This window comes from Eretmochelys imbricata, chromosome 19, assembly GCF_965152235.1.
Source record: "Eretmochelys imbricata isolate rEreImb1 chromosome 19, rEreImb1.hap1, whole genome shotgun sequence".
In the NCBI taxonomy this organism is placed as follows: domain Eukaryota; kingdom Metazoa; phylum Chordata; order Testudines; family Cheloniidae; genus Eretmochelys; species Eretmochelys imbricata.
Genome location: NC_135590.1, coordinates 2,864,242 through 2,891,612, shown reverse-complemented (window position 1 = coordinate 2,891,612; position 27,371 = coordinate 2,864,242). Strand labels below are relative to the sequence as shown.

Below are 27,371 nucleotides of genomic sequence, written 5' to 3'. Positions count from 1 at the left end.
CCCCTATGGAAGCTGCAGCTGGAAATGGGGGTGCTGAGGGACTGGGCTCCCCCATCTTTCTCCGCCTGCCCGTGCCAGGGCCTGGCAGCGCTGTTCCCCACCCGCAGCCATGCACTGCAGACCAGCAGGGGGCGCTGGAGCCGTGGCAAGGGTTGGAGGGGGTCGTGGCAGGATTGCATGGGCCATGTGGCCACATTGCGGCGAGAACTGAGCCCAAGGAGGGGGGCACCTGGGTGCTGGTCGAACCCCTGCTTTGTGGGAGCCTCCCCCCAGACCAGAGGGGTGCCCAGGAGCAGCCCTCCTTGCTTTTCAGACAGGCCCCCTCCCCCAGACAGCACCCCCAAGGGGGCCGCGTCTTCCCCACTGTGCCCAGGCCATGGGAGCAGCACAAAGCTCCTGGCACTGGGGTGGGGCACGCCGAACTGCCCTGCCACCAGGCACCCTCCTCCCAGCTGTCGTGCAGCCCTGTCTCCACTAGGTGGCGCCCCCCTTCCTTACAGCCCAGCCAGGCTCTGGCCAAGTGCAGGGAGGGGCTTTGAACTCGGGGCTGAGCAGGGCGAGAAGCCAGCCCTGGGCTGGCACCTGCCAGAGGCATTGCTCCGTCTGGGCCGGTCTGTCTCCAGCGCCCATCCCCGTGGGCTCTGCCCGGATCGCCGAGCTCTGTTGCAGCACCAGTGACCCCCAGACTCCCCCACGGACAGGGCAGCCCGGGCACAGAGAGTGACTCACCAATGTGCCCAGCGAGTGACCCTGCGGTGGGCACTGCCCTGGGGCAGGAGCTTGGCCGAGCGCGCAGCCCTGCCACCTCCTGGCCCAATGGCTATGGGTCAGCCAGGGCCCTGCTGCCGCAGTGCCACTTCTCAGGAGGGACCTGGAGCCCAGCTCCCTCCTGCCCAGCCTGGCACAGGAGGGGATGATCCCAGCCCACATCCCCTCCCCTCCAGCAGGCTGCAGGGGCCAAGCCGGCTCCTGCTGCCTCCCGCGGGCCCCTCCCAGCAGCCAGGGCTTTTCCTGCTGAGCCCTGTCCCGCTCTGGGACCCGTGCGTCTGCCAGGGGCAGCTTGGTTTCCAGACGGCACTTGCCCCTGGTCCAACGGGGTTAAACAGGGCCGTCTGCGCCGTTGTGCCCATGCCATGCTGTGCTAGGGGTGGGTGGGGCAGGAGTAGTTCCCCTGGGCAGCCTCCGCCTGTCTGGCTGCATAGAGGGGCGCTGGCAGGCTACTGGGTCCCACCAGCGCAGGGGCTGGCTGGCTCAGGGACCGGGCAAGGAGCTGTTCCTGCCTGGGTGAGCCCTGCAGGCCAGCCCAGGGCAGGGGAACCAAGAGCTGGCCTCAGCGCCCTGTGTGAAATGAGTTACCAGGCTCAGTCCGGCGGTAGGGGACACGTGGGAGAGGGATGGACACGGGGACTGTGCTGTGGGGAGGTGGACAGTGCAGGGGGAGGATGGAGGATGTGGGGGCAGAGAGCAGGGGGGGGTGGATGTGTGGGGGGAGGGGGATGACAAACCCCGCTGGCTCCCCCCCTTCCACCTGGCAGCTTGCCCCCCCCCCCCCACACACACACAATGGGCAGGAAGGGATGGGGAGTCCCGCAGCTGCCTGAGGTCAGCAAGCCCCAGCAGGAAGGGGAAAGGGGCCAGGCCGGAACTCAGTCACGGGCCACGTGCACCTCCCCAGAGCCAGGGGGCATGGGGGCTGGGAGTGCCACACCAGGGTAGGGCTGCCCCCAGGGGCTCAGGGCACGGCAGGGATGGATGGGGCTGGCTGTGTGGTCACCAAGACTGGCACGCCCATTCCTGCGATACACACGTGTGCACCCAGGCACATGCCGCGCACACACGGCCCTCCCTAGCCCCCTCCTTTGATTTCTCTGTGATAGCGGGGGGGGGGCATGCTGGGCGTAGGCAGTTCTGGAGCTGGGCACTGGGTCAGGGGAGACCATTTGGGGCATGCCATGGGGCAGCAGTTTGGCCCCTGGCATGGGGGGGACAATTCATAGCTCTGGCACCCGGTGTGGGCATTCCCCAGCCCCGCTGCCTCCGCGGCTGCTCCCTCTGCAGCTCTGCACCTTACTGAGGCAGCGTCTGAGCGGCAGCAGCTGTGAGCAGGGTCTGGGCTGAGCCACAGGGAGTCAGAACCCGGCTCGCACCAGCCTCAGTCCTGTCTGCAGGGGAAGGATGGAGCAGGGCCCTCCCTATCTCTGCTTGCGGAGCCGTGGGGCTCAAGCGAGCATGGACCCAGCTCTGCCTTCCACGCAGCAGGGCAATGAAGGGGACCCGGCGCAGCCCTTGCCAAAGGGTTGGGCCTGCCCGGGGTGGGCTCTGTGCCCAGAGCCAATGCTGCTGGCAGGGCTGGCGGGACAATGCCAGGGTGGCACCAAGAGGGTCGCAGCTCTGTGCTCTGCATCCCAGGCGGTGCAGCGCCCTTCCTGGCAGGAGCAGCTGGGACCAGGCAGTGGCCAGCTCCATGGATGCCCCCATCCCCTCTGTGGCAGGCTGCATGTGGGGACAGGTCAGGCCTGCCCCATCTCACACAACACTGGCCTCTGCCCCCTGCCACAGGGACATTCCCAAGGGTGAGGGCTACAGACCCCAGTGCGTGCAGGCATGTGGCTGATCCCTTAGCCCCTGTGACTTTTCTTACGGCTCAGGGCTGGGGTGAGGACGGGGCTCCTTGCCCAGCTGTCCCCAGACTCCTGGGGCCAGGTCCCCACAGGGCTGTACAGTGCCACGCAGGGATCAGCGGCACTGGGGGCCACGTGGTGGAGGTAGATGCTGCTCCTGGGATGGAGCCGGCCCTTCTATGGCACTTTCCATCTGAGCAGCCCAGGGTGCTGCCCAGCTCTCTCTGGGCGCTGTCGAAGGCTGCCGAGGGATCCTTCATCTCCCCCACAGAAGTGCAGCTGCCTCTGGGGTGTGCCATGGAAGTTGCTTAATGGCACACGGCAAATGCTGCCCAGCTGGTTGGGGCGGGGAGTGACGCTTGGACAGAGGGCTCAGGGGTGTTGCAGGAGGGGCATGGGGGAGTGTGGGTTGAGGACTGGGTCAGTCTGGCCCTGCAGCCCAAACCTGCTCTCGCCCCAGAGAAACCAGTCAGCCAACCGCGCTGCCAGGGCATCTGAGTGCAGCCGGCCACAGAGCTGCCCCTCCTCCAGAGTGACAGGAAATGGGGTGTGTGTGTGGCTGTGACCAGCTGTTTGTGTGACTAGCACTGGGTGTGTGGATGCACCCACAAATGTGGGTGCATGAACGAGTATGCACGTGGGTGCACAAGTGTTTCGGAGGGTCTGTCTCTGGGTGAATTTGTGTGTCTGTGTGTCACTCCCGCCAGCATCTGTTCCGCCAGCAAACTGAAAATAAACCCTGGCATTTCCAGCTGCTGCCTTTGGCTCTGGGGAGTCATACAAGCTGCCTACCTGCTGGGGTCCTTTCCCAGCCTTCCAGGGACAAGGGTGCCCTGGGAGCTTGACGGGCACCGTGGGCCCGAGAAGCAGGTAGAGCCATAGGGCAAAGCAGAGTTCTGAGCCAGGCTCCTGCCACGCCAGCTGCAGGGCAATACTCGGGTACCACCAAACCCCCCTTCCCCCGCACTGGGCCAGTAACACCAGCTCTGGGTACCCTGCCTGAGCTGAATGTGCTGGGAATTCACGCTGGGCAGAGATGCTGAGCCATGGACCCCAGGTGGGCAAAGGCAGGGCAGAGTCACCGAGACTGAGGGCACCGGCCCTGCCGCAGATCCCAAGAGATGCACTGTCCCTGCTGTGCAGGGAGCCGCTCCCCCGGGCGGTGGACAAGGGGTGTCAGGCTGGAGACCAGCAACGATTGCGAGGTCTGGTGACAAGGAGTAGGGAGCACGCCAGGCTGGATCGGGGCCAAGGAGTAGCCAGGGCCTGCTCTGGGATCCCTCCAGCCCAACTCCAGGCCCTGACAGACATGATCCCCTCCCCGAGCCCTGGAGAAGCCCTGGAGCACTGGGGAACATTCAGCTGGCAATGGCCCAGAGGGAGCAGGTGCCCTTCTCAGGGCAGGGCTGCTGGGCACTGGGCCGGCTTGCCCGCCCGCTGGATGGGGGAGAGCGCCCAGCTCCGAGAGCTGAGGGAGAAGTTGGCGGAGCTAATGTCGTTGCTGTAAGCTTTGCCCAGGAAGGCTGGCACCCTGGCTTCCCGCACAGGCCATGATGAGATCACACCGAGATGCTAATTACAGGTGCCGCCCAGCGTCATCACAGAGCTGGTTGTGTGGCCATGCCGGGGTGGGGTAGGAGCGGCCAGCCCGTCAGCTGGTCCCTTTGTCCCCCACACTCACGGTGAAACTCACACGCCAGGAGTGACTCGGCCTCCCAGCCACCCACAACTGCAACTGAGTGCTCGCCACGGCCCTGACTGAGGCTACGGCAGAGCAGAACCCACAGCAGCAGCCACCCAGTCACTGTTATCTATCCCCATCCACCCCTCTATCTATCCATCCCCATCCACCCCCCTGTCTATCTATCTATCCCCTCACACCATCTATCCATCCCCATACATCCCTCTATCTATCTATCCCCATCCACCCCTCTAGCTATCTATCCATCCCCATCCACCCCCCTGTCTATCTATCTATCCCTCCACACCATCTATCTATCCCCATCCACCCCCTGTCTATCTATCGCCCCACACCATCTATCCATCCCCATCCACCCCCCCATCTATCTATCCATCCCCATCCACCCCCTGTCTATCTATCTATCCCTCCACACCATCTATCTATCCCCATCCACCCCCTGTCTATCTATCCCCCCACACCATCTATCCATCCCCATCCACCCCCCCATCTATCTATCCATCCCCATCCACCCCTTCTATCTATCTATCCCCATACACCCCCTCTATCTATCTATCCATCCCCATCCACTCTATCTATCTATCTATCTATCTATCTATCTATCTATCTATCCCCCAGCTCAGGGATGAAAGGGACAGTGATAGCTGTGATGATGGGCTGCACTCCTCAGGTCTGTGCTCAGCACGTGTTCAACTGAAATCACAGCCTCCGGTTGCAGTAACGTACCATGAGCTGGAAGGAGGGAACCACAGGCCGTGGGGGAATTGGAATCTAAGAGGACAGAACTCTGTGTATGGGGGAGAGGTACTGTGCCCTGGGTAGCGAACCAGCAAGCCTGAGACTGTGAGCAAGGAGCCCCCAGTTTCAAGAAGAGGTAGCTTTGCTGTGCCATAAAGCCAGGACAGAACTAGATATTTGTCAGCGGCTCTGGGTGGCTCCGGGATGGAGCTGTTTGCATGTTAGGGGCTCAGCTGGGTGCTGGCTGCAAGAGGAGAGGGACCAGCAGCCCCCAGGCACTGGCAGGCCAAAGCGGGAGAGCCCTAGCGAGTACTTTGCTCGATGATCTCAGCACCGCCTGCTATTTGCCCTGACCTCCTCCCTGTTTGTCTTTGGCTTAGAGCGCAAGGCCAGGGACCAGCCAATGTGCCCAGTTCATCAGGCGGCTCGAGACTTTGCTTCAACGCTTCTGATGAGACAGCGCAGCCATAGAGGCAGACTCCTGTGTGTGGGGGCAGTGGGGTTGTCCCTGGGGCATCTGTGGCGAGGCTGGGAGCCACTCCCCCTGATTTCTGAGGGCTAGGGAGGGGAAGAGGCCCTTTGCCCCTGCACTCCCTCCAGCCCCCCTTTAGGGACCTGAGCTGTGTCCCAGGCTCTGGCATGGCCAGCTCCGGGGTCTCAGGAGTGCATCGGCAGGAGGCGACCAGGAGAGAGCAGAGCTCCATATGAATAAAGCACCGACCGCAGAGGCTCTCCCTGAGTGCGTCCCCTGATCCTGCTGGCACACACGGATTGCGTGAGCAAGGACCGCCAGGCTCAGCCCAAAGCCACAACTCAGCGACATGAGTACCCGCAGCCTGGGCTGGCAGCTCGAGCCACCTTGCGTCTGATCTGTTCCCCGAATCCATCCCAATTCGGTGCCTGTCCCGTGGCAGAGCTCGGCCCTTGCAGTGCTCCTGCAGGGGCCTTGCTGGCACGGCACTGGGCCAATTCACAGCAGAGACCCACGGGTCACCCCATCAGCGCACGCTCTCACTGGCTGGCTGGCACCCGGAGGCACGGGGCACCTAGCAACCACTAATTAACAATAGGTGCTGAGCACCTGTGCACCCACCGCATCTCCAGCAGACTGCAGCATTCCAGGGGCCCGGAGCGGGAGCAGCGATCCACCTGCAAAGCTGCCTCTGGGATCATATCCCCATCTTCCCAGTCAGATCCCACTGGGAAACGCAGGGGGGACTTTGCCTATAACCCCTGCACATACCCCCGCCCCCCCGCCCAGAGGCAACCACCTCCCAGGTCTCAAGGTCAAGCTGCCTTGTGATTGAGCTCTGCCCGCGGAGCAGAGGAGAATGAGGAACACGCTGTCTCTGCCTTGAGGGCTAGGGGCTCTCTATCGGGCCAGCTTAGCACGTGCAGACACAATCATAATTAACTCATAGATTTTTCCATAAGGATTGGGAGGCTGGTTGCTTCCAGTATCCACAGGAACGAGCAAAAAACCAGTGACTCAATCTGCCGAGGAGCGGTCAATACACACTGAGGTTATTATACAAGCGTATTGACCGTCCTGGGCCGTGGAGGGCTCTGTGTACTTGCTCCTCTTCGCTCTTGCTACACTGTAGTTTTCCACTTGGGCGTTTTCAGAATGACAGTTCCCAGAGTAACCAGAATCCCACTTCTCTGGGGACTGATGCTCCAGAGACCCACAGGCCAGTGGGGCAGAGAATGGTGCAGGAGAAGGGCAGCTTGGGGAACGTGGTTCTTTGTGTCACATCACCACCCGGCCAGGAACAGGGCCAGAAATAACAGGGACAGCCACTGTTGTGGGGAGGATTTAGTGGATTCTGAAATACTGTCTGGTGAGGAAGTCAGGAGTGCCGGTCCGGTGGCAGATCACACACGGGCTGCCAAGGCAGAGGACCCCAGGCTGCCTCATGCACAGGGAAGGGGACCCGGCTGGCCTCACATTGTCTCTGGGGAAAGGGAAAGGTGACGACGGGGAGGGGGGGGAGCTGCGTGTATGAATTCTCTGTGAGATTCACAACTCACCCTGCGCTGCCAAGACCACTGGGAAGGGGGAGGGAGCTAGCTGCCTTTGTTGTTACCTCCATGTTGGACTGAAATTCCAAGGGGACGGGTAGAGGGTCGTTAATGTGGGATGCTCCTCTGTTCTAAAACACATATGCCAGGCAGGAGACTGGCTCCCATCCAGGGGAACTGGTCTGCCAGGGAAGAAGGCACCGGGCAAGGAAGCCTCCTGGGAGGGTCTGGTGACCACCTGTCGACTTGGATCCAGGAGTCACTGGACCAAGGGACTGAAAGGTTATAAAAGGAAGTAATGGGACTTAACCCCCATTACCTGCTGGGCAAGGAAAAGAACTCCAATTAGTCATGCCCCACACCTGGGGGGCTGAGGAACTAACTGCCTCCTGGCCTGAGGAGGGGGAGCTAAGCTGATAAGGAGCTGGGGTGCTCAGCTGAAGAGAGAGGACCTAGGAGGAAGGAAGCTCCCTCTCCCTGAGAAGGCCTGAGTTGGCAGGCTGAGGAAGGCAGTCGGGGCAGACTAACAGCCCCCCAGGAAGCGTGGGGCAGGAGAGAGGATGGGCGCAGGCTAGCCAAGGTCAGAGGAGGCGAGCTGGCAGGAGAAGGCTCCTTGTTTCGCAACCCAAGCCACGCATTGCAGCAGGAGGACCCTGACTGGCCAGAGGATCCTGACCCCAGCCCAAAGAATGCTCTGGAGTGGGGAGGAAACTGAGGCAGGGAAATGCAGGTAGGGTTTATGATGTTTGCATAGCTCTGTGTATTTCTGGTACTACTAATTAAAGAGCAGCGGTGGTTCAGAGTCTGGTGCAAAGTGCGTGTGAGGCATTGATGCCTACCACATGCCCAGCTGGAGAGGCCGTGCAGCAGGCTCCTGGGTGGGGCTCTGGTATAGAGGGTGTCACCTCTGGGAGGAGTCTGAGGGACGAGCCCTGGCTCCAGGGGCCCGGCAGTGGACTGCATGGCCACAGCTCTCAGGACGGGGTGCTGGACAGAAGATCTGCACCCCAGGAGTGTGCCCAGAGGCCCTCTCGTAGGAACAGTGCTTGGACTCTGTTCAGACTGCAGAAGCTTAAAACACCCAGGATCCAGAGTCTGGCTCCTCTCCTAGCAGGCCGGTGAGTGGCTAAGAGGGGGTGCTCAGCTGGAGCCATGACAGGGAAGCACCCCCATGACCCTTCCATAACACACTCCGCCGTTGCCCAGGCTCCTTATCCCCTGGCATACAGAAGGAGTCTCTGGGTGGGGGGAGTGCATTATGGGGATGCTAAGGGAAGTGGGGCTGGCTGGGGCCCTGAATCCAGAGAGAGGAGCTGGACCAGGCCTGGGGGAGGAGGGAGTGGGATTGAGGCCCTGGGTCAGCAATAGGTCAGGCAGATGATCCTGTCCTCGGGGCCCGGGGACGCAGAGCGGGTGTGAGCAGCACTGTGAGATGCCAGGTCTCCTGCCCCACTCTGATGGGGGCAGCGACAGCCCTAGGCGCGGCTGAGCCTGCATCCAGCAAGGAGCCTGCCCCTGAGGCGGGAGCTGAGCCCATTCCTAGCAGGGAGCAGCTGCTTTACATCCTCCCCCACTATCTGCTTTGATTCCTAGTAGACCCCATGTGAGAGCTGAGCCATCAAGCGTCGAATCCCCCTCCCCCCCCATTCCTCCCAGCAACCCCCACTGGCCCAGAAGCTCAGTGTATCCAAGTCAGCCTGGCAGCAGAGAAGGGGGAAGGAAGGACCCCTGCCCCAAGGCTGGCAACCCCCAGGCTGAGGGCCGCTGGAGAATCCCAGAGCACCACCCGATCCCTGTCCCTCTGATTGTGGCTGGGGGAACGCAAAACCCCATCGCAGGGGCAGTTGGGGGGTGACTCTGGAGGTGCAGGGAGGGGTCTCCTTGCTCCCATTGTGTCCCTGAATGACCCCTCCACAGGTGCCATTGCCTCACCAAGCAAAAATGCCTTTGAGAGCTGCCTGGCTGCCTTGTCTGTGGCCGCCCACGGGGTCTCTGCTGAGCAGCCCTGTCTGGGCTCTGCTGGGGGTCCCTTGTCTGATGGCATTTGTCATGGCAATGAAAGGGCGTGGGGCTGCCGGAGACCCCCGGCAGGGGAGTGACAACACAGTGGCTCGCTGGGCCACTCAGTCAGGCAGAGCCAGTGGCTGAAGCCAGGGCTGGCTGGGCAAAGGCGGTAGCTATCCAGCCTTTCTTGGTATGTGGGGGGGTGGTTCCTCCTTTTGAGCCAGGCTGGGCGCAGGGAACAATCCTGCCCTGCACGGCCTGCAGCTTCTCTGACCCTGTGAGCCACCACTGGGCATTGGAAAGCAGAGTCCCCATCCCGAGTGGCTGCTGTTTGCCCTCCCGAGTCTGCCGTGCCCCTACGTGCCCCAGCCAGCAGGGCATTGGAGCTTTGACTGGTGGGTAGGGGACCGGTTGGTAGCAGGGCCGCTGGGCAATTGCCCCCTGGATATTTGGGGCCGATTTCCCCCTCCCGCTCCGCGCGTCTGCAGGTTTATTCTGAGCGTGATGCCAGCACGTGGTGAGGGAGGGTCCTGTCCCATTGTTTGTCCTGCTCCTGATGCTGGGAGCACCCCCGCAACCCACCAGCAGGGGCCTGTGTGAGCCCCTTAGCATCTGTCTCCTGCTGTCCCAGGGGCTCTGCGGGGGGCACAGGCTGGCTGGGAGCTGCCCAGCTCCCCCCAGGCTCTGTGCCTGAGCTCCGCACACTCCTGGCACACAGCTGCCCCTCTCCAGGGTCAGGTCGCATGGATCCCTTCGCTCTCCTTCCATCGTACAGCATTCCCCGGGACAGAGTCAGCCAGGAGAGCGAGGCCAGATGGAGTTCGGGGAAACCTTGGCACTGTGCTGAGCTGGGCGAAAAGTCCCAGGGCTGGGAACGGGGGATGCCAAGTGCTGGGCTCAGGCAGAGCGGAGCTGGCCCTGGGCTAGGAGCTCAGTCTAGGAATCCTCCCCACGACCCACTGCTGCCTCCCTGCCACTCTCCCTCTTCAAGTTACTCCTCAGAGCCAGTGTCTTTATCGCCCTGATGGGCGAGACCAGCCTTGCCAGCGCCAATGTATCAAGGAGCTGAGCCCAGGAAGGACTCCTGGTGAGCACAGGCTGGATGGGCTCTGTCCCGCGCCAGCCTGTCCTGCCGCGTGGGCTGGCTGCGCCCGTGGGTCAGGCTCTGCTGCATCAGGAAGCACTTTATGCCACCTTCTCCTGGTGCTCAGCTTCGTGGCCTCCTCTCCCTCCTTGACATGGCAAAGAGGGCTGGATCTCAGCATGCTCTGGTCTACATGGAGCCAAGATGGAGTGCCACCCACTGGGATCTGGGGGGCCGATCCTCTGAACGGGCGGCTGCCAGGTGTTCCATTCCCAGCACTCCGGGCGCGGCCCTCCACTTCCTGCTCTTGCCAAACTGGCCCCGGGTGAGCCAGCTCATTGGGGCCACCAGGCTCCCTGGCCCCTGAGTCACTCCTGGCATTCCCAGAGAGGGGAGGGTTTGGGAAACCCATCTGGCGGTGGGTTGAAACAGCCAGCCTGGCTCTGAGAGCTAGTGATAGAGAGAATGTGATTTAGATCCAGACAGTGCCCTGCTATGGGGTGCATTTAAAGGCCCCACTCTTCTGGGTGATGGCAGGGTGAGGACAGAAGATTGAATTAGAGGCAAAGTTCCTTATTACTCCTAGCTGATGGGCAGCTAGTTGGCTAAAGGAAGGATGCACTTTGCTGGGCAATGGGCTGATCCCAGAGGCTAGAGACCAGGAAGCCCCATCAGCTCCCTCTCCCGGAAGGGACTGTTCCCTCCAGTCTATTCCCCATTGCAGCTTCTGACCATGGCGGTGAGCATGTGATAATGGTGGTTGAGGCCTCTGTGTTTGCAGACCCCTTCGGGTAGCGAAGCCCTGAACCACAGAGCAGGGCCTGTCACACAAACAGGTGCAGCCACCAGCTACTGAGCACTGACCGCCCCACCCCAAGCAGCAGCAGGCCATGTCCCTGCATCCCCGAGCCGGTCACACCATCCGCCTTGCCCAGGCCCCCTTGGGCTGCTTTCCGCATCTTCTCCCAGCTCCTCCCTGCTGCCGGATTCCTGCCCGCACATACGAGTGCTCACACCAGAGCCCTTCCTTAAACATGCAAATAACACCGGAATTTGCAGTCCCCAGCGAGATGCTGCTAATCCCCCCACAATGCTGCCAGTTGATAATCTAACCTCAAAGAGCCACAGGCAGTTTAGCGGAACAATGTATTGAATCTAACGATTCCCCGGGCCAGGCAAGCGGCCTATTGAGCACCGCCCTACCCCTGCAACACAATCAATAGGCTAATCCCACTGAGCCACTGGCGGCTTCAAAATACAGATTTAAGGGGCTAGTAGGTGGGTTTGTTTTTTTTAATCTTTCACTTTATTCTGCACATTCCTGGCTGGATTCCAGTGAGGGTAATGAGGTTCTGCCGGCAGAACGTAGCGGAGGTGGCTTCTTCTCTAGCCAACTGTTATACAGCGCCATTGGGAGTGTCCACCCACAGCAGTGTGCGTGGGGCCAGCAAAACCTCTGCTCACGTGAGCATCCCTTCCTGGTGCAAACAGCCCTGCCCGAGTCAGAGACAAGCTGTGTGAGACAGGGTGTGCAGGATGGTGCCCACTGAGTCAGGCTTACTGAGCCGGAGCCTCAGCTGGTGCAAATCTGTCACCCCCTTAATGTCAGTGATTTACACCCAACAAGTATCTGACCCCTGGGCTGCAGCAAATGACATGCAGGAGATGCTTCATTAAAGTCCCACCTCCCTCAATGACCCTGCTCCCCGCCCCCCCCCACATCCTGTACTGGTGGCATGGCAGGGCACGGCAGAGCAGAGCCATTGAACTGGAAGGAGACTCTGGGCTCCAAAGCACTTGCCCAGCAAGTGCTAGACTGGGTGTGAGGGGGCCAGCTGGAGAGCCTGGCGATGCTCCTTCTACCTGTTTGAGAGGTGCTCGTGCTGGATTGAACCCTCTCCTCTCCGATGCAGGCCCAGGCAGAGCTGCAGGAGAGACTCAGCTCCTGTTTTAACTTGAGTTAATAACCATGACCAGAAATGTGTCCGGGAGCATCTAGACTAGCATGCAGCATCGTGTTAGCTGCAAACTGATTAAAAGAGCTGAGCACAAGCTCTCGTTTAGGCCCTGCACGTCTTCAGGACCCAACCACCAGCCCCAACAAGGGGGGTGGGTGACATTGTGGGGGAGGTTTTAGTCCTGTCCCACTAGTAAGGGGACTGAGACCCATGAAGCTCATTGCACGCAGGGTCCCCCGCCAAACAGCCATCACATGGTAACAACTTCAGGCTGCTGCTGACCCGGTGTGTACTTGGGTCAGTGATGTTGGCTCCTTACCTCCTGCGATGATCCCCTGAGCCAGCTGTGTCCATCGGCCCCTCTTAGAGCTTTGTGGCCTCCACTCAGTGTGGGAAGCCACAATCGTGACTAGGTTGTGGTTGGAAGCAGGAGACCTAGCATGGACAAACGTCCAGCATCCAGTTGCTACCTGGAGCAGTCCCTTCCCCCTTTGGGGTGGACAGGATGATTATTGGTGCAGTCGGGTTGTGGGTTTACTCCCTGCTCCCCTCACTGACCAGCCTGGTCACCTCAGCAGCATGTTGCACCTACCTTGACCCCTCTTCTCTGGGCCTTTGTGACAGCACCACAACTCGCCATGCATAAGCCCCTGGTGGCCCCAGCAAGAAGCAGGTTCAGCTGGTAGCAAGACCCAACACCAGGGTGTGCTGCACAGGTAGGGGAGCCTTTGGGGAGACACAAACCTGAGCTCCCTGCTGCTAGCCACTGGGGGCTGCCTCAGAGGTGGCTGCATTGCAGTGGTGGGTGAAAGATGCAGGCCCTGATCCCCATCACCCTTCTCAGGCCAAAGGATTCTGCCAGACAAAAGGGCTGAGTTTAGAACAGTGGGTGGCTGCGGAGCACCCTGGGCTCCTGGGGGAGGGAAGGCGCTGCATCAGTGTACGAGCACATTGAGGTGGGAAGGAAAGGTCCCATCTCCCTTCCCCTCATAGAAGGGAAAAGCAGGGGGAGGTCAGTGCTGTCAGAATAGGACCCTCAGTGAGTGGCTGGTAGCAGAACCGCCTGCAGGCTGGGGAAAGGGGAGCAGGGAAGGGAGAGGATTTCGCAAGGGAGAGGCAAGGATTAAAATGGGGATGGTGACTCCTGGTCGAGAAACCAGTGTCTCTGCAGGATGATTCAAACTCCAGCCAATGCAACAAACTGGCCTGGCAGGTGCTGTGTGTCATGAGCCCCGGAGCCCTGCTGCAGCTGGTGACAGGGACAGTGGGACAGCCGGCAGCAGGCGGGGAGTAAAGACAGCCAGGGCAGGCATGGAGGGGAATGCACAGACTAGGCAGGCAAACTACTTCACCCCAGCATTAGCCCCAGGACTGAGGGACCCCCCTGCTCCCAGCATCCGTGGACCGGGTACCCCCAGGACTGGAGCCCCCTGCTCCCAGCATCCCCCAGCCGGGTACCCCCAGGACTGGAGCCCATCTCCCTGCTCCCAGCATCCCCCGGCCAGGTACCCCCGGGATGGGAGCCCCCCTCCCTGCTCCCAGCATCCCCCGGCCGGGTTCCCCTGGGACTGGAGCCCCCCTCCCTGCTCCCAGCATCCCCCGACCGGGTATCCCCAGGACGGGAGCCCCCCTCCCTGCTCCCAGCAAGCATCCCCCAGCCGGGTACCCCCAGGACTGGAACCCCCCTGCTCCCAGCATCCCCCGGCCGGGTACCCTCGGGACGGGAGCCCCCCTCCCTGCTCCCAGCATCCCCCGGCCGGGTACCCCCGGGACTGGAGCCCCCCTCCCTGCTCCCAGCATCCCCCGGCCTGGTACCCCCAGGACTGGAGCCCCCCTCCCTGCTCCCAGCATCCCCCGGCCGGGTACCCCCAGGACGGGAGCCCCCCTCCCTGCTCCCAGCATCCCCCGGCCTGGTACCCCCAGGACTGGAGCCCCCCTCCCTGCTCCCAGCATCCCCCGGCCGGGTACCCCCAGGACGGGAGCCCCCCTCCCTGCTCCCAGCATCCCCCGGCCGGGTATCCCCAGGACGGGAGCCCCGCTCCCTGCTCCCAGCATCCCCCGGCCGGGTACCCCCAGGACTGGAGCCCCCCTCCCTGCTCCCAGCATCCCCCGGCCGGGTACCCCCAGGACTGGAGCCCCCCTCCCTGCTCCCAGCATCCCCCGGCCGGGTACCCCCAGGACTGGAGCCCCCCTCCCTGCTCCCAGCATCCCCCGGCCAGGTACCCCCAGGACTGGAGCCCCCCTCCCTGCTCCCAGCTGGCGCCCGGCTGCTCCTGCCCCTTCTTTCTTTCCTAAGTGAGTCACCAGCCGCGGCTCGCCAAAGAATCCAACTTTCCCTAGATAGTCTCAGCGCGCTGCTGGACACGACCAAGAGGCAGGGGGAAGCCTGAGCTGCCCGGGCCCCTCGGCTCTCCCCCGCCGGGCACCCAGCGCGCAGGCCGGGGCGCGCCGGCCCTCGGCGCAGGGCAGAGGATTCCTGGCCACCCCGCGTCCCAGAGCAGGCGTCCCCCGGTCCCCCGGCCTCTCCCGGGGCGAGGCAGAGACCCCCCTCCCGGCTGGGTGGGCAGGCATGGTAGGGGCCTCCCCCGGAGTCCGGGCAGGGACCGGGCTGGCGGCGATACAATAGCGCCGGGGCTCGCTGCTGCCCCATCAGCTGCTGGCGGGGGGCGCGGGGTCCTTTGCCTGGGGGCGTCTCGGGCCCAGTCCTGCAGCCCCCCCCCCCAGCTCCCAGCCGGGCTGCACCCCCCGGGCCAGGGCTGGAGAGCCCCGGGGCCCCGCGTCCATTTCACCGCCGGCGGCGGGGTCCTGCACCCCGGGGGGCCCGGGAATGAGCCGGAGCTGATACCGCCCCCCCTCCCCCTGGAAGGGGCTGGGTTGGATCCGGGGCGGGATGAGCCTGCGGCGGAGCCAGGCGGAAAAGGGGCAGAGGAGTGACTGACTCGTCGCCGATCCCGCTGCTGTGTGGCTGGTTTTAAAACACCGGGGCGGGGGGGGAACCACAACAGAGCGAGCAGCGCCCTCCCCGGCACGGCATGGAGAGGCGGCCGGCGGCGCGGGAGGCCGAGGCGATGCGGCACCGAGCCCAAGGTAAATAGCTGCGTGGGGCCCTTTGGGCAGCACGGGGGGGGTCATGAGATACTGTGTGCCCCTCCCCCCAATGGTTGGTCTCCAGCCTCCTCCCCGGGGGGGGTGTTTGCAGCCCGGCAGGCGAAAGCAGCATCAAGTCGGGGCCGGGCTCCGCGAAGCGCCAGGGCTCCCCCCCCCGCTCCATTGTGCGCCCCTCGGCAGGGAGCGGCGCGCCCCGGCCTCTCCTGCCGCCCGCACGCCCCTCTCCAGCGTGGGGCTCTGCGGTTAAATGCCCCCCCCGCCCCCTGCTGTCGGGACGTGCCAGGGGCTCTGCCCCCCCACCCCCCAGAGCCCGAGCCCCACAGGGGGGCTGGGGAGGGGCCGCTCCCGGCCCTGCTGCCCGGCCTCCCCTGCCAGCGGCCGCGGCGCGGGGCTAGGGCTGGTCCCGGTCCCGGTCCCGCTCGCAGGGGAAGCTCGTGGCGGTGCCTGGGCGCCAGGCTGGAGATGGGAGAGTTCCCCGCCGGGGGGGGGGGTCCCCAGCCTGCCGCCTCCCTGAGCTCCAGGAGCCATGAGATCATCGGCTCTGAACTCCTGGATTCCTCCCCAGCGCCGGGCCCAGGGACTCGGGCTGGGCTGGAGCATCTCGCCCAGCGCCTCTGCTGGAGGGGTGGCTGGGCGGGTACTGGGCAAACGGCGGCTGGCCTTGGCTACAGTCCCTCGCCCAGGCTAGCGGGGCCGGACGGGGACCCCCAGCCGGGCTGCAGAGCTAACGGAGTGTGAAGAACCGGGGGCGGCCTTCCGGTCTCTGCGCCACGCTGGGGCTGGGCCCCGCTCCCCGCCGCCCGAACCTGCCTGTCCAGGGGCTTTCTATGCTGGGGGGCCACACGGCTGCGGGGAGAGGGGTGATCTTGGAGGGCGCTCTGGCCTGGCGAGGGGGGCGCTCAGACCCCTTCCCGGGAGGAGGGAGTTGGGGGGGGGGCACGGCCCCTCCTCCAGCTGGGTAGAAACCCCTGAATTCAGTCCTAGGCGGGGGGGTTTCCAGGGGGCTGTTTGGAGTCTTCCCCAGCAGGAGCAGAGGGCTGCTGTCTTGGAGCCAGGTCCCAGAGATGTCCTAATTTAGGCTAGGCCCAGGAGCTCAGCCTCGCCCTGCAGTGTTTGCAGCCCAGACGTGACTGAACCGGGCTGGGGCACAGTCACAGGGCTCTGCAAATCAGGAGTGACTCCTGCAGTCTGGGCCCCCCCAGCTGGTGTGGATGGGTGCCGCTCCCATTGGAATGAACAGGCCAGATCCACTGACTTCTGTGTGGAGCTGTGATTTACACCAGGAGAATTGGCATCTGAGTAGAAGATGGTGCCAGAGGGGACCTGATTCTGCGCTTGCCCATCCCAGCGTAAATCAGGAGTCACTCTGGGGACACAGACAAGTCTGAGTGGGGTGAGGGGAGAATTGTGCCTCAGGGGGTACGGGTCCCGCTGAACGACCAGCTCCTGTGGGCGTCCCAGTTTTGCAGAGCTCAGGGCAGTTTGGCAGGCCCCACGCTCTCCAGAGAGGTCTCCTCGCCATCCAGCTGGGCAGGCAGATAGACCCAGTTGAAATGGAGGGTCCAGGGGAAGGCAGTGCCCCCTCCCTGGAGTTTTAGGGAGCAGGAGGAAAGGAGCTAACATAGTCTCAGTAGGCCCACAGAGAGCCAAGCCTGCAGCCCTTAGGAGCTAATTAGATTCACTCAAGTGGCTGCAAGATAGAAGTTGCCCTTGACAAGACCTTTCCAGACAGCAGCAGCCTCTGTCGTGCAGTGCAGAGAGGACAGATCTTGGTGCTTCTGGATGTGTCTGGTCCCCCACTGAGCTGCAGGGGGCATTGGGGCTGCTGTGGGTGAGACCAGTGTTCCCCCAGGACCAGCCTGCTTATCCTCTCCCTTTGCCCTGGGGCATCACCGGCACGGGTCCCCAGCCCTGACGCATGGTAGGGGCAAGGACCAGGCCTGAGGAGGGGTGGCACTAACACAGGTCAACTGAATCTCTCCCCCAGGTCTCATCCTCTTGCATGCTGGCCCCCGTTCCTTCAGGAGCAGAGTTGGGGTGAAGGGGGGCGTTAATTTTGTTCTCCCTCATCGCTAGGTTTCTTCCACCCTGCACAGGTGGCCCCTCCCCAGTGCCAGCGGCTTCAGCCCCCTGGCACACAGGGTGCAGGGGGCACATCTGCTGGGTCATGAAATCCAGAACCAAAGCAGGCACCTGCAGGGGATTCTGTGCCCACCCTGCCCTGTCTGTCGCTGCTCCTCATACCCCTGCTGTGGCTGAGGACAGAGCTGCGCCAGCCCCAGTCAGAGCTTGGTTGGCATCCGTGTGATTAGCTGTTTGGTCTCTGCTGAGTGCCACAGTACCCATCTCTGCAGCTTTCCCAGGCCGTCCGCAGTGTCGGGCAACCTGGGTACAACACATCCGTCCTCTGACACTGCTCCGTCTTGCTGTGGAGATCTGGGAGCTCACTGTGTCCCTGAACTGTGTGACAGCAGCCCTGCTTATCCAGACCCTGGGATTGGCTGGAGACGTGGTTAAAACACTGTCAGGTCTTGTCTACACCACAGGGCACAGTGGTGTGTTAGCTCATAACCGGGTCCCCCCAACATGGTTACCTGTGCAGCATGGCTGCCTCCTAGACCTAAGTGAGGAAGGCAGGAGGCTGGTGTTATGGGTGGGAAGGCAAAAGGCCTTTTATGGTGGCTGCGGGGTGGGAGGACATCGGGGGACAGATGCTGAGGATGCAACATCCATGTGTGGCTGCCTCCTGCTGCATTTCTGGGCAGGTTTATGGCATTCCCTGGTGCAGTGCTGCTGTACCCTGGCCAGGGGTTTGCTGTCTCCCTGGTGGGTCACAGGAGCAGCCAGGCCTGAATCTGCAGCTTTGCCCAACGCTGCTGAATTCTCTTGCTCCTGGGCAGCTGGAGGAGGGCAGCGGCTGGCTGGAGCTGAGTCTGCTGGAGCCAGGATTTGTTTTGGCTCCGAGTCTCTCCAAGGGACCCAGCCAAATGCTCTTTGGCCCTGTCTGTGTTGGTATCTCTGGGCGGAGGCAGGGCAGCCCTGTGACTAAGCATGGCTTTGTGGCAGGCCTGTCTTTCCACTGATGGAGGAAGAGGGAAGGCCCGGCTGCCCCCTCCCCCCTCCGTCCCCGATGCCCTGTTGCAGGAGTGGGAGGGACAGCTGCTGTGATTCATGGAGGCCTGAGTCTGCATGGGCCTGTGGTGGCTGTTCGGGGGAGGGGAGGACAGTGTTGGCAGCGGAAACAGAGGAACCAGGGCCCTTCAGAGCTCGCGGCTGCTGGTCGCAGGCAGGCGAACCGGCCCTAAATGCCGAGCTGCAGTCCTGGGGCCCTGCAGCCTTTGATAAATACTGTGTTTAACGAGAAAACTGCAGACGTATTGTCTGTGCCTGGCTCTCGGCTCCTCCGATAGGCCTGGCTTTCCGTTGTTTATAGCTGAGCAGAACAGTTCTGTCCCTCGTGGTGGTGATGTCCTGTGCCTGGCGGCGTCTGCATGTGCCTAAAATATCCAGGCTGCTCTGGCCGGGCAGTGGTGGCAAGTTGGCTGGGAATAGTGCCCTGCCGCCAGACACCCCAGGGATTTTAGTGTGTCCCACCAATATGTTCCGAAGCTAGTTTGTTGTTAGTCTCCTAGCAGGAAGACAATGGGAATGGGGGGTGGGAGGGAGAGCCAGGTGCTAACCCTCTGGAAGATGTGATAACAGCTTTACAGCGTGCGGCATGCCACAGTCCTGGGGACAAGTTATCTCTTTAGCTTTTCAGAAGGATATTATCAAGTTGCGTTAGGCCTGACTTTGCAGAAGGGGTCTCTCTGAAGCCTGTCACGAAGAGCAACGAGTTTGTATTTCTGGGGGAAAGGGGTTAGTTTAAACATTTCCTCCTTTCTATTAATTTTGGTCAGTCCAAACTGCTTGGAGAGTGGAATCGCCCTGTCTCTGCCCATTGCTCCGGCTGTGTGAAACAGCCCTGAGCCCATGGGGACGAGGAAACATGGGGTGAAATCTGTCCCCAGCTCAACTCATTTTGCCACTGGCTTCAATGGGACTGGGATTTCACCTGCCCGAGGTGTTTACATTCCTTTGGGTGGTCTTGAGCTGGCTGTCGTGCAGGGGAGGGCCAGGCATCTTCCAATTGACCTGGACAGGGCTTGGCAGAGACCTGGACAGGGCTTCGCAGAGAAACAACGGGTGCAATGCGTCCCCTAGCAAGCCAACCAGGGTGCTGGTGGCACAGATCTAGGACTGGGCGAGGAAGGGCAGCTCTGTGGAGCCATCAGCAGGGAGATGATAGCTAAATGCAAGCAGCTGGGTGTGGCCAGACAAGGATAAGGGCAGAGCGGGCACAGGCCTGTGCCCGATGGTCTCTTTCCTCTTCCCACTGGCACTGGAGACCCCAAATACAGAGAACTTGGGTCACCAGCCAAAGCAGGGATTCTGGAGGAAGCCAGCTCAGGGAGAGGATGGAAGGTGGGGTGGGGTGGCCGAGGCCACCCTGATTGCTTTTCTGAGCGATGCAACATGCAGAACTGCAGTGTGACAGCCCTGGAGTGCATTGTCCAAAAGACTTAGTGCAGCTTTCACTCCAGAGAGCACTCTGAGCAGCGCCGACTTGGGGTGGAGCTGCCCTGCACCAGAGCCCAGCGCTAGGGAAATGGCTGGCCTCATCGCTGGGAGAACAGCAGGCTCTGTGACCTGCTAGCGATCTAGGGCTCATGCTTCAGGGTTAATGCCAGTGGTCTCATTCGCAGAGGTGCTGTGCACCCCTGCTCCAGTTAGAGTCAATGCAAGTGGCAGATGCTCAGCACCTCTGCAAATTAGGTTGATAGGCCTGATTTCTGGAAGGAGCTGAGCTCCTACTTAGGGACTGGGACAAGGGCCAGGCTTTCAGAAGTGCCCAGCAGCAGCCAGGTGGCACTGATGGGCAGGTTTTCTCAAGAGCTGAGCACCTGACTCACCAAGGTCTGCTAGCAATTCGGCCCATGCTGTAAGCTGCTGCTGCTCAGGTCATCCTCGGGCACTTCCTATTGAGCTGGCCCGGTCGCAGAGCGTGCCCTGGGGGTCTAGCGCTGACTTAGGGCCGGTCCAGTGCAGATATAGCTGCATGGGAAATTCATGATTGGGAGGCATGGGGCTTGAAAGCAGCTCAGGTTCTCTGGCTGGTTTTCCTTTGTTTATTTTAAATGAACTGTAAACAACCCGAGGCTCCATCCCAGCACTGCCCTGAGATCCTGCCTCCCTGAGTTCCCCTGTCACTCCTCACTCCACATCCTGGACGCTGCCCTGCCGCATGGCTGCTCTGCCTTGCCCCTGCGCAGTGCTTTGGGGCAGAGGACGCTGGGGGCCGGGGGTCACTACTGCAGTGAAGTATTATCAGCTCCTGCACCACGAGCAGGCCTCCCTTGCTCCTCGAGGATTGCTCCGGCGCTCCACAAGCTATGGGGATGCAGCAGGTTATCCATGTGGGGGACAAGGGAGGCCGCATCACGGATCAGATTAGCGTTAGGAAGGTCTTTGGGGCAGTGTCAGTCTCTCCTCTAAGCTTGGTGACAGCTCAGCAGGCCTCTGTGAGCTGGGTAGAACAGCCCTCGCAGATCCCCCAAATAAGGAGCAAGCGGAAATGTGATGGGCACCCTGGGAAGCAGAGAGCCCCTTAAAATGCAGGCTGACCTGGAGAGGGCATCTGGACAACCCCCTGCTAGAGTCTGGGGAGAGTTGGGAAGCTTCAGGCTTTGGTTCCAGTCTGTTTTGCTTTTGGGTTCTCCCACTCTGACCTGTGGGCCCTGATGACTCTGGTGCAAACAGTGCAGGGGAAGGGTTAACCCCCTGGCCCCAGCTCTGGTTTCACTGGGAGGATGAATGAATGCTGGGGAAGGTACTGGTGGCGCAGTCTGTGAATATTCATAAACCCAGCGGCAGCTTCCCTGCCAGCCCCTGAGCCTGAGCCTGCTACACCCCCCTTCAGACCCCAGGGCAGCTGGGAGCCAGACCCGAACGGGAGCAGCCCGGTTTCATTTCGGAGTTCTGGAAGACAGTCCTGGGGAGCGTTGGCTTCCCCTGGGCACCGAGCCCAGGTGCTGTGGGACCTGGCTGCCAGCTGAAGGGGGAGGGTCGCAGTCTCTGTGTCATGAGTGCCCCTTTGTGTGGCATCTGTCTGCTGGGCTGGCACGGAAGGGCAGAGGTTCCGTTCAGCTCTTTGCCCTCAGACTTGTCGTGGGTGCTCTCTGGGTCGGCCATGGCATCCTGCTGCAGGGCAAGCAGACCTGCAGCTCTGCGCTGTTGTGGGGTGGGCGTGCGAGCGGCACTGTGAGCAGAGGAGCAGATGTACCTGCCAGGAGCTGCGCCAGGCGCGGGCTGCTTAGTTACACTCTCAGATGCTGTCATCCAGGTGTGACGGATACAGCTGGCTGACTCAGAGGCAGGGAATGGGATGGGGGCTTTTCCCCTCTAGGGTGCTGGTTCCAATCTAGTGTCGGGTTAGTAGTGACCAGCAGTTGTTCCCACCTGATGACGTTCTCACCTGATGAGGGTTCGGCCTGTGTAACGTGATCCAGGTTTCTGTGGGCGCCCTCGGGCAATGGACCCTAGTTGGTCGTTGCAGTGAGGAGGCCAAGGACTGAATGAGCCATGGAGATTGCGCCATCCCTTACCTGCTAGAGGGCTTTCTTTGAGTCATTGAGACACATTGGCCTGAGTGGGGGTAGAGGAGGTGGCCCCCGGATGGGGAGGGGACCCCCCTCCCAGGGCAGGCAGCGGGGTGCCCTTCTCGAGCCCCGCGTGCTCCCCAATGATGGAAGAGCCCAGGTCTGTCTGCCAGGGCCTGGGCTATGGGGCAGAGGGGCAGCGGCTGGATTCAGAGGCACTTGCCATGCCCTGGTGTGCTGAGCTGGGGTAGGAGTTGGCCCTCTGCGAGCTGTGTGAGTGGTTTGGGCAGAAGCAACTGTGCTCACCCGGGAGTGAGCGACACACTGATGGCCTCATGCCCGAGGCGGCCCAGTTACTTGGCCTCCGCCCAGTGCAGCAGAATCCCTCTGTTCAAGGGACAGTGGCTCTGTGGCGTCCAGCGCGGTGACTGCTTCGGTCCCCGGGTCTTGGCGTTGGGCTTCTTTGTTTTATCCCCCCAAACAAATTCTTCCTCAAACAGCCAAACCCTGCAGCCTGTTGTCCGCGAGCAACAAGAACCCTGCAGTGACGAGCCAGCCCCAGCCGCTTGCGCATCTTCCAGTGACCAGCTGCACTGACCCGAGCATTCAGCTGAATTCCCTATTGGCTCCTCTTTGTGCCACACTCCCAGGCCCTTGGCAGCAGTATCCGGCATGGCAGGATTCAGCTGGAAATAAGCGTTGACAGCCGATGGGAGACCTCTCTATCCACCCCCCATGGCAGCCTGCTCTGGGGTGGGGATCCCTCTGTGCCGCTGTCTGGCCCTGGGTGGGGAGCTGCCAAAGCCCACGTCCGGCTGGCTGTGGACTGCACGCTGCCCAGATGGGCTCTGGAAAGCCGCGTTTTAACTTCCTTTGCTTGGCTCAATGCTGGGCTGCCCACCTGCTGCCCTGTAACTGGGAACCTGCTGGCGCCGTCCCATCCCAGCCGTGCACATGCAGAGACTTGACACCCCGCCCCGATGACTGTGAGAGGCTCCCCGTGAGCGGTTGATGAGCTGAGCACGGTTAGGGGTTGCAGCGCGGAGAGCTGAGTCAGCACCAGATTGCACAAGAAAGACCCTCCCAGGAAAGCTGTGCCATCAGCCCATGCCCGTGTGTGTGTGCGCAGCCCAGGGGATATCCTGTGTTGTTGCTTGGGAGACCGCAGGTACCCGCACGATGCCTGCTTTTGCACTCGTGTCCCCAGGGCGCCGCTGGGTCAGCGCTGCACAAGCAGCCAAGGGGGCTCACAGAGCTGAGAGCAGCCCTTTGAGATGGAGACTGGGGACCCACGCATGCTTGGGAGTTAGCTCCACTTCGGTTTTGCTCAGCCTCTGCCCCGCCTGACTCTGGGCTGCCGCAGCATCCAGCGGAGACTCCTGGCTCTTCCTCTTCCCTGCTCTGGCAGTGCCGTAGGCCGGGCTTTCCACAGGCTCGTGACTGGCTGCTGGGATTGGCCAGGCAGTGCCAAGACCGGAGATAGCTATTCATCTGCACTCCGGCAGCACCCAGGAGCGACACCCATGGAGCAGAAGCTCACTGCACTCGGTGTGATACAGAGACAACAAAGCCCCAAGGCGCCTCCAGTCTCGGAGGTGGGCACCGGCAGAGCTGGGAGCACCAGGAACCAAGGAGGCAGCGTTGGCCCACGTGAGAGGCAGTGGGCTCAGTGGCGTGGGCAGTGGGGTGTGGGCTGGGCTCTGCGCTGCGGCTCTGGAGGGAGCCAAGGCCGAAGCTGGTGTCCTGGTGTCTCTCCCACTCCCAAGTGCAGAGGGAGGCAGGGGCTGCGACTGGGCTGCCCTCTCTTCGGGATCAGCCTTGCTCGGGGACGAAGGGAAGCAGGCCAGTGAGATGCAGCTCCTGGCTCATGGCCAGGCCTGGCGTCACCGCTGTGCCCCGCCCTTCAGGGGCTAGGTAAGGGCGTTAGCTCAGAGCTTCGCCGGGCCCAGGCGTGTGTGAAGCCTGGATATTCCCCTGTGTAAGCTGCTGACGCGAGAAGGGACGCTGGCGCAAAGCGGGGCCAGGTGAGGGCACAGGGACCCCAGCCTGGCATGCTGCAGCCTGCTAATGACGTCAGCCCAAAGGCCTGGGAAGGGGCAGGGCCCCGGGACTGTGATGACGGGGGATGCTCTGATCCTCTGTGTGTCTGGCAGCTCCCAGCAGGGCCCTGGGAAAGTGCCTCTTCCTACAGAGCCAAGCGCCTCTGTCCCCTCCAGCAGAGGCCCTGCTGGGGCAGAGCACTTATCCCAGCAGCCAGGCCAGGGGTGCCGCGCCCCTCCATCCTCAGGAGGGATCCAAGGCCCCTCCTTGAGCCCCAGGACAGCCCGGCCCTGAGGGGTCCCAGTGAGCATCCAGTCTGTTAGCAGTGTGCTTCCCAGCCTCTCGAAGCAGCTGCCCCATGTTACCAGGCTAAGCCCCAGTGCCCTGCACAGCTGTGCATGTTCGTGCCTGCCATGGGGCCCAGAGCGAGGCGGCATGGAGAGCGCAGGCAGCCAAGGAGGGCCTGAACATTGCTTAGCCCTGGGGCCTGTGCCCAGCTCCATCTCTCTGGCGGGGGCCCTGCAGGAGGGCACCCCAGCCAGCGCCCATCAGACGCCTGGGGCAACGCGAGCACGCGGACCTGTGGCATGTGCCTGGAGAGAGCAAAGTGTCCCTCCGGTTGGCTTGTTGCAATGGTTTCTCGCCTAGTGTAGACAGGGCCTTGCCAGCAGAGATGCCCCCAGTGCTTGTGTGCCGTGGTGATGGCAGGATTTTGAGCTGGCTGCAGGGGTGTGTGTGTCCTGCCTGACTCCAATGGCTTTGACACTTTTCCTGTACTGAGCATCCCTCCTGCTGCCCCCCCCCCACCCCCGACACCACCGAGACGGGAGCGAGCAGGCCCTGCCATTCAGCGACCTTGCCCCCCTGCACGCCAGCCATGGGAGCTGGGGCACTCTGGGCCCAAGGGCTCGCCACAGCAAGTGTGGAGTTGCCTGGCGTGCCCTGGAATCGCCAGTCTGCACCAGGCGAATGGGAAACACCTGTGTCTGGGGATTCGGCGGGGGGGAGCCTGGCTCTGTGCATGCGTGGGGGGAGTTCATCCCCTCTGGAATTCCCTCCCCGCTCGCAGGACACCCACCCTGACCGCTGTCCTGGCAGACAAACAGCATCGGGTTTCGGGGCAGCTGCTGGGATGAGACAGCGACAGCTGGCGAGAGGCTGGGGCGGGGCAGGGCAGGGTCAGCGCAGGGGCCGACAGAAGCGCTGCCCCAGCCGAAGAAATTGTGGCCTCTCTGGTCACCTAGCCACGGGCTGCAGGAAGGATCTTGGCCTGGCCGGTGAATTGGCCTAGATGGGCCCTGGAGGCTCGGGCTGGCAGCCCCAGCTCCGTAGTACTGCCCCAGTAAGGGGGTGGTGTTCCCTGCCTGCCTGGTGCTAACTGGATGTGCGTTAGCCTTGCCGACTCCATGCCCAGGGAGAGGAGCTCTCTGCAGCGTCAAGGATCCAGACCTGCAGCCTGCAGCCGTTGGGGGCCAGGAACCCGCCTCCAGGCCTGTTTCTCTGGCATCATGTTCTCGGTGAGCTCTTCCAAGAGGCTGAGCTGCAAGTGAGGGAACCGGGGGTCCCTAATGGCCGCCAGCAGCCTGGTCCCCATCCTACATCTTATCTCACACACCGCTGATACTGCAGCATGACATGGCCTCATGCAGCCCTGGTGCATTGGGATCCGCGCTGGCTGCGAGGGGAGAGCGCCCCGACTGCGTCCCCCAGCCTGCTTCCCGAAGCACCGGCTGGGCTTTCCTAGGAGAGTTCCCATCTGCCCACTGGCCAAGCCTGACCCTGCCGAGCCCACTAATTCTGCAGCCCACGGCGGTTCGGCTGCAGGTCCGAGAGGCCTGAAGGGAAATCGTGTGCAGGGGGATCCAGACGGGGGTCAGGGCCCGCAGCGGGACCCTGATTGCTCTTGGCGTTGGGCAGGGTCGCCCATCCCCCGGCCTGGCCTTGGGCACGTTTGGGGATCTGGGAAAGTATTGCCATCTGTTCTGAGGCGTCATCCTGGGCTTGAAGCTTTCGCTCATCTGGTGGCTGCAGGCCCCGGGTGGGGCGGGACATGGCTGCCTCTCAGAGAGTCTTTGTCTGGCTTGGCCATGGAGGGCCGTCTGGGTGTGGGTGCCCAGGGAGCTGTGACCCTGGGGGGTGAGGGTGATACCTTCAACTACCCCTGGCCCGTAGATGGCCAGAGTCTCCTCGCCGGATCTGGCTCCATGTGCAGCCAAACCTGCCAGCAGCTCTGCCCTGGGGCGGCAGAGAAGGGCTGCAGTGTGTGTGGGAGGGGAATGGGACAGGACAGGTTTGCGAAGGGGCTGTCTCTGGCTCATGCCAAGCCCCCTTGGGCTCCCTCCCTGGCCTGTGCGCACTAGGCCAGTGCTGGGGTGGCTGGTTCAGTGCTAGGTCCGAGGCAGGCAGAGCGGAGGCCGAATCCCTGGAGGTGGCACCCCGGGAGGGCTTGGGGCATTAGGACAGGGCAGACCGGAGCTGCCTCTTCTGGTGGAAATGCACGCGCGTGTCTAACCCGTTGGAGCAGCCAAGCTGGTCTGTGCCATGTGCAGGACCCGCCGGCATTGCAACATAGCAGCTCGCTGACCCCTCCTGTGCAGGACATTGCCAGCCCCAGGATGGGGGACCCCGCTAGTCCCTCTCCTGCCTGCCCCCCAGTACCGGGGGCATTGCTGTGCAGTGACAGGGGGCACAGGGGCTGCGGGCAGAGCTGGTTCCGTTGATTGCAGGGTTGCACTGGGCAGAGTCCTGTGCAGACGCACCCAGTGCTGTGGGCAGAGGGCCGGGGCGGTTCTTACCACGCAGCCGGGCGGAGCTGGTCCAGCCCAGACAGCCAAGAACCCATGAGGCTGCCACCTCCAGCTTCTGGGCTGCAGCTGTCCCTCCTCCCGTTGTCTCCCCAGCCCTGGCAGTGACTGGGAGCTGGGCTCGCCTGCCAGGATGCCTCCCTGCAGGAGCTGCAAGGCAGGGTTCAGAATGTGCTGGGGGGGGCCTGCACGATGTGGTAGGGGGCACTGGGGGTGGGGTGCCCATCACTGGTGGTTTTTCCACGTTCTCCCCTGGAATAAGCCCTTCCAGCTGTGGGCTGGGCTGCTGCTGGGAAGCGATGCCATTGCCTCCCAGTGCCAGGGCTGCTCTCGAAGGCCCTCGGTGAGCAGGCCTCTGCCGGTGGCACGGGGTGTCTCTGGGATCCCCAGGGATGCTCTCCCTAGGCAGCCCCTGCGCTAGAGCGAATGGCCCCTTGCCAGCGGCATGCTGGGTCTCTGCTTAGAAATACTGACCGGCAGCTTGCTGCCTTTGTGGCCAAAGTGCCGAGACGGCAGCGGGGATGTCCTGGCCTGCCAGCCCCTGGCCCTGTGGCTGCTCCGTGGTGCCATCAGGAGCCAGCCAGGGCTGGCCCTTGTGCGTTTGTTTTTCTCCCCTGTCCTGACTGTGGCAGGAGTGGTGCCAGGGCCCTTTATG

General features: G+C 62.5%; 1 protein-coding gene across 1 annotated transcript in view; it reads left to right on the top strand.

Moving 5' to 3' along the window:
- Positions 1-15,158: 15,158 nt before the first annotated feature.
- Positions 15,159-27,371, top strand: part of MAP7D1 (MAP7 domain containing 1) — a 37,277-nt gene continuing 25,064 nt past the window's right edge. The window contains exons 1-2 of the mRNA XM_077838148.1: positions 15,159-15,213; positions 23,378-23,467. Coding sequence (XP_077694274.1) covers positions 15,159-15,213; positions 23,378-23,467 — 145 coding nt within the window. The remainder of the gene's footprint in view (positions 15,214-23,377; positions 23,468-27,371) is intronic.